General features: G+C 43.6%; 1 protein-coding gene across 6 annotated transcripts; it reads left to right on the top strand.

Annotated features, from left to right (window-relative positions):
- Nucleotides 1-840: 840 nt before the first annotated feature.
- Nucleotides 841-5,112, top strand: LOC135613087 (uncharacterized). 6 transcript variants are annotated; one of them, XM_065110073.1, is made up of 5 exons: nucleotides 841-1,082; nucleotides 2,945-3,086; nucleotides 3,290-3,406; nucleotides 3,499-4,030; nucleotides 4,114-5,112. In XM_065110073.1, the coding sequence occupies exons 4-5, from the start codon at nucleotides 3,711-3,713 to the stop codon at nucleotides 4,946-4,948; spliced, it is 1,155 nt and encodes a 384-aa protein (XP_064966145.1). In that variant the 5' UTR covers nucleotides 841-1,082; nucleotides 2,945-3,086; nucleotides 3,290-3,406; nucleotides 3,499-3,710; the 3' UTR covers nucleotides 4,949-5,112. The 6 variants fall into 6 exon arrangements, with proteins under 6 accessions (XP_064966145.1, XP_064966147.1, XP_064966150.1 ...); XM_065110075.1 differs by having other exon boundaries at nucleotides 3,231-3,406; XM_065110078.1 differs by having other exon boundaries at nucleotides 3,228-3,401.
- Nucleotides 5,113-6,477: the final 1,365 nt, after the last annotated feature.

The raw sequence follows: 6,477 nt of genomic DNA, 5'->3' as shown, positions 1-6,477 counted from the left end.
CGGAGAGTTCAGCATGAACTGGCGGAGGATGGAGAGGCTGCAGAAGTGGAGAAGGATGGTGAGGCAACAGAAGGGGAAGCTGTACATCATGAGAATCTGCATCACCATGCTCATTTGCCGCCGTAAGTACGCCTAGTCCTATAGGCTCTTCCCGTACACATACACTCTCTCACTCATCCTGTGCTGCCACTCATGGAAAGTCTCAAATGAGGGCGCCATACTCGTCCTCCTCACACTGATGAAGAAGACGAGATGGAGATGGGAAGTCGGTGTATGGCTACTGCTCCTTCTACGGCTCATAAGTTTACGGATCTGTACTATCTTTGACCTCTTATAGTGTGATGATCACACGAAAATGGTGGCTGCTGCTTCTTCTCTCGGGCAATATGAATGGCCGAGTACTTCTCGATGAAACCTTTACAGGCGAGTCAATGTGCTTACATTATATAATAATGCTCTTTTTCTAATCCGGATTTGCTAAAGCAATGCATATATCGATGGAGATGATTGGTCTGTTTAAGCATTGACTGGTCAAAATTGTATTTGGTGGAGTAATACAATGAAAATAATGGATAAAGAAAGATTTCTCATCACTACATTAGTAGAATCTGAAAGAATCATAGCCGTCAGATTGGATCCAACCGGTCGATCTGAACCGGGTCCAATCGAAATGAACCAAATCAAACCGAGAACATGAGTCCACTAGCATCTTGTTCCAAATAGAAGAAAACGTATCACGCGAGATGCATGTGCAGAGCAGCTCAACGCTTAAAGCTATCGTCTTCCAAGAATGCGCTGGCATCGAGGAGAATGACCAAAGTAATTTGGGACGATGGAGCGTCGATGAGGGAGGGTGACGTTGGCTCCAAGCCACACTGGATGTGGGAGAATGGGAGGGCTTTGTGGGCTCCGAGGCGTGGGTACTCTCCTGCGATTAGGGTGCCCCAAACTGATGTGACGTGCGGCTTATCCGCGATCGCGGTCAAATCGGTCTGCTCCTGTGCCTCGATCCAGGGTGGAGGGGCCGATGCGGACACGACGGCGGTGGATCGTGTCCGGTCTCACCGAGAAGAACCAGGCAGGTCCGTCCCTTTCTTCGCCTCCCCATGTTCCTTGCCTTTCTCAAGATTATGTGTTCGTGCATCTTATGTCGCACAGAAGAGGTGGTGGTGAGGTGTTCTTGCCTTTTAGCTTTCTTGATTTCGAACGGCTTGAATCTTGGTGGTGCTTTCTTGTTCTTTCCCACGATCAAATCCATGTGAAATCAACACTTATGTTATAGCATTACCGTAACATGTAAGACGAACCAAGACTGTCGGATTCTAATATGTGACTTTCGGATCAGCAGAAAGTACATGTCTCCCGATATGAGCTCAAAGTGTTCGACTGAATGCTTCGTGAATTAATGACTTTTTACACACAAAATAATCTTCAATTTCGAGATAAATGATTAGTCAATATACCTCTAAATTAAGAGAATTAATAGGTTGTGTTGTGGATGTGTTTCTGAACTACTGTCCCTGAACCACTTTAATTGAGAGTGTGAAGGATAATATAATCTATGAGAGACAAAAAAAAAAACATTTTGGCTGCTTGAGGATGACTTAACTTGTTTTCGCACGGAGGAACAAAGGAGAACATATCTAACTACTTTTCTATTTTTTAAGATAAAGACTTCCTATGCTTGCTCTGCTAATACATGTAAAGACTGTCCAGTACACCACATCACAATTTCTTATAATGTTACTTTTTACATGTAAATCATGTCGAATTTTGAGTTGCGCATACAATTGTCTTAATCCTTTCTTTTTTTTATTTAATCTATATAATGGGTCATAGTGTTAATTTTATAAGATTATCTCTCTTTTTTTTCAGATAAAGATCTTGACAGTTTATCACAATAATAATAATATTTTGTAGGTGATGCACTGTCTTCATTGTAGGAATCCTCATTATTGTATCTTTCAGTTATATCTCAAAAGGTTGCCTTCTTATAGAAAAGATTTAGCTTAACAACTTCAGAACTTTGGAGGTGATCCAGTGTCTAGGATTCCTTATTATTGCATCTTTAAGTTTCTAAATATCAAAAGGTTTTATTCTTACAAAAAAAAAAAAAAAGTCTAGCTTCAGAACTTTAGAGCAGTAACTTGTAGAAAAAAAAAAAGGCATCAATCATTGTTTTAGATTTTATAATCAAATAAAGAATAAAAAAAGAAAGAGTAATCCCTACATACAAACAATTTCAACTTCTCTTTATTTGTTTTCATGTTGTTATATCTGTGAAATCTATTATTTGTTCATTGTTATTTGGGACATTTGAGTGAAAGTATAAGGATTCCTTTAGTTTATTAACAAATGGATGAGTGTTCTTTTGGAGATTACAGTAAGGTTGTGCTAGCAGAGGTGTTGTGTGTTTTTTATGTTTTTCCTGTGTGGCTGGACCAATGATGCAGGAAGGGTTTGTATTTCTTTTCCAAAATAGAAAAGTATGTCAATAAATTAGTTCTTATTACTTCAAAAATAATTCTTTTAGATGAGGATTTTAGTTGCTCAAAATATATAGCTGGCATCCTCAAGAAATATGAGGAAATAGAGTTTTCTATTATCTGCCTCATCGATTTCATGAGCTTTCTTTACTTTCTTGTGGTAACCTCTTTGACAAATTAGTTGTTGGATTTTTCGTTGCAGCAACAATTCTTTACATTGAACATTGTTGAATATTATTTCATCATTTTACGGTATATCCAAGGGAGGTTCGATACTGCTTTACATTGAACATTGTTGAATATTATTTCAGCTGTCATGTTTCGGATTTTAGGATGCTAAGACTCGTCGATCGTGACTCCGGCACTATGAGCTCCATGTGAAGATGAGAGACTGCTGGAACTGCAAACAAGCAGGTCTTTAATGTGGTGGCTTATCTTCTACCGTTAGTTTGGTGCAGGTTCTGTGATCTCCGCAGCTTCTCAGACGCAACTCGGAGGGAAGCTGGTAAACGCTACGATCACACGGAGAGAGATGAGCGCATCCTCCGGTATGTTGTTGAACGCATGGCGCTGCCAGTGACTGCCATCACCTCATATCAAGTACGCGGACTTTTCGAACCTTATCATCATCTCTTTGGTTTTGTCTAGGCTTCTCTCTCTGTGTCTCTCCCTCTCTCTCGGACCGTATAACGATGACCTCGCAAGCAAAAGAAGCTGACCTTTTACTATTTCTTCTTTTAGAAGTTGTTAGGAAGCTCTCCATGTTGCTTTAATGATTGGTGAACCGATTTCTTTCTTCGAAGCTGTCTTGCGGTTGATTGTTTGGGAACCATCTCCACGAAGATGCAGATAGAACCTCTCTGATACGAAGATGAAAAGGAGAAGCAATCATCTTATGCTACGATGACTCAAATTGTAAGGTTAGATGTCAATATTTTCAGAAAAAGAAGCATTAAATATGATGCCGACAGATCTCTGTCGCTTCCTGACAGCGCCACGGCATTGTTATCAGCTACCAAAGGTCAGCTTCTTAGAAGATTTCATCAATGGACGACATCTTGACCAACAAGCCACAGCCAGATATTTCCACAACAGACGAAAGATTTGAAAGATCTGCCGTGAAATATCGGAGAAAAAACGCGAGATCTTGGTGTATTAGTAGCAGTACCAGAGCCATCTTCACCTCCACAAACCTCATCTCCGGGAACAACCAGGGCCGAGGAGATGTACACGACGAGGCCGCTCTCCGTCTTCAAGAACTCTGCTGGTGCTGCCGCCATTCAACCACCACCACCGGCAGGGCCCAACTCAGGCTATCTGCTTCTCCAGGACGAGGGAGCTGAACCAAACCCCTCATGCTGCTGGGGGCTCTGTGAAGACACGAGGGTTCGAGAGCTCCCCTTCCCCCAGAACAGGATCCTCACCATCACCTACACGGAGGGCACTCACACATGGCAGTTGCCGGCCCTGTTCATCCCCGTCCTCGACAAATCGCTCTCCTCCAATCACTACTACGTCATCGTCGCAAAGGGCAAAAAGAAAGGGTGGCGCACCTCTCTCGATCTCCTTCCCTCCCTCCCGTAGTTTTCTCACAACAATGTCGGGTGGATTTCGACTGTATGTGCAGGAAAGCGTATACATGCTCCCTGGAGGAAGACATGACCACATGCTGCTTCTGCCGGAGCGTCAACGATGTCAAGCCGAGAGAGTTCGATCACAGGGACATCTACCAGCAGGTGGAGATCGTCTGCAAGAGAGGCAGGTTCACCGCGCAGTCCGTAGCTCCGGATGGGTTCGCTCCATGGCCACTGAGGAGTAAGTACTGGGAGCTTTATGCTTCGAAGCCCACGGACTTCGACTTGACCGACGCCTGGGGGCTTGACAAAGCCCTTCGTGCCCGCACGCCCGCGTTGGAGTTGCCGATATCTGGCGCAGGTGGTGCCGGTTTGGTCGTGGGGAGGTGGTACGCCCCCTGCGTGTTCGTGAAGGAAGGAGATAGCCTGCGGCGTCAAATGGAGCGCTCGGCTTTCTACGATATCACCCTCGAGCAGCGCTGGGAACAGGTGTTCGCGTGCGAGAACTTGTATGGCGATCGGAGGACCGTGGAAGTGAAGGCTACTGTTGGGGCGGAGGGCGCGGTGTTGGGTGGCGTGGAGGCGACGCGAGACGGCGCAGGTGGACAGGACGGCGTGGTGTGGTACAAGCCGCTTGATTTGGAGGGAGAGAGGGTGGGGCTGAGCTCCCCGGTATGGGAGAGAATGAGGTGGGAGCAGGGGAGGGGAGGGTGGGTCGGCGGTGAAGTGAAGGTGGAGAGGTCGGAGGAGTACGGAGGGGTGAGCCCGTGGAAGAAATTTGGGTGCTACGTGTTGGTGGAGAGGTTTGTGGTGAGGAGGATGGATGGAAGCTCGGCCTTGATAGTTGACTTCAAGCACACGGGTACGATTCAAACCAAGTGGGAATGACGGCGTTGCCGGCGTTCTGATGGTCGCCGAACTCTTACTTCAGGCTTGCCATTTGTACCTTTTTCATATTATTTTTGAACTTTTTGTTAGATAATTAAGAGATACGGGATATTCTATTTTGTTCATTCTCTTTATGAGTTAAGAAGGTAAAAAAAATTTTCATATGTTGCATTGTCTCAAATTATTCTATCATGGTCCATTGCACTATGTCTCTTTCCCGTGAATCCCTATTGCATTTTGAATCTTTCTTGGATAAACTTTATGTCCTTCATCTCTACTCCTCATTTTATATTGAGTTGAGTATGACCTTCACACCCATTATTCCACGGGTCAACACACTGTTGAGTCTGATTTTCATATCGATTCTAAGTGTCTTCGTTTGTTGTTATCTTGGATCACTCCCCCACTTGATCGTGCAATGCGTTCCTTAACACATTACGTGTGAGATCATGTGATGACTCCTCGTCGTTCACTCAGTTTGTTGAGCTTTGTAGAGTTATTGTCTTGAGGTACCCCTCCTCTGTATAGTTTGTTATATATGATTCTCCATCTGACAAATTGAGACTTATCCCTCTTGGATATCTCTCTTATTGGAGTAATTTTTCGCATCTTTCCCTCCAAAAGTTTTGGAGACCACTATCCTCTTAAACTACTCAGCCATGCTAAACAAACTATGCACTATTCTATCCCTATAAACAAACTTACTAGATTATGACTCTTCGTCAATGCAACCCCTGTTATTCTCCTCAAGGCCTAGTAATATATTGAACTTGCTACACATTTTAGCTTTCTCTAGATGTATCCTCCCCATGTTGAAGGAAAAGTTTTAATGTTCCGTAGCGTCAAAGTTTTAATTGCCTTGGGATGGTTATAGACAGCCCATTGTGTACATACAAGCCTTTGCATGGATACCGAATTTTTTGAATTAACAATTCCCCTCACCTCTGTGAGTTTTGCATAACTCTTTCGATCGTTGAGCAACTCACCTCACCTTTCACGATCTCATCCTTTGCTAAACACCTCACTTACCTTAAGTACCATTAAGTTTGGTTACCATGTCGAGTCGTAGCTCGAATTCAACCATCCCAACTTTTGTATGTTATGTTCTTTCCAGCTCGATTGTCCTCGTGAAGCCTCTCGGGCAAAGGGTTAGCTATTCCTTTGAATGTCAATTTCAGATACTTGCTCTTCTAAGCAACTCCTTTCCCTACATCTCAACACCCGTTTCTCGCAAATGGTTATGTGTGTTGGCTGCCCTCAACGCCACCTAGCTAGGTCTCTCACATTTTTATACCAAGTATTTTTAAGTGTGCCTATTCCACTATAATATAATTTGTCATGAACTTAGGTAGCTATCCCTAAGTTGTGCGGCACTTTTGCGTATCCATCCCTAAAGGGTCAACCTTCCCGAAACCTCTTGTGATATGCAAAAAAGACGGGTTAGAAAAAGCGTTTAACTTAGAATCCATAAGTAGCAATTTCAACAAATACTTGATAGGTAATGCAAATTATAAACATAGACTTTGAAG

Source organism: Musa acuminata, chromosome BXJ2-5 (assembly GCF_036884655.1).
Source record: "Musa acuminata AAA Group cultivar baxijiao chromosome BXJ2-5, Cavendish_Baxijiao_AAA, whole genome shotgun sequence".
NCBI lineage: Eukaryota > Viridiplantae > Streptophyta > Magnoliopsida > Zingiberales > Musaceae > Musa > Musa acuminata.
This window is presented reverse-complemented; position numbering and strand designations above follow the sequence as displayed.

Coding starts and splice junctions, on each gene's coding strand:
- LOC135613087 (XM_065110073.1), top strand. CDS start 3,711: ATGTACACGACGAGGCCGCTCTCCGTCTTCAAGAACTCTGCTGGTGCT. Junction 4,031..4,113: donor GCAAAGGGCAAAAAGAAAGG/GTGGCGCACCTC, acceptor CTGTATGTGCAG/GAAAGCGTATACATGCTCCC.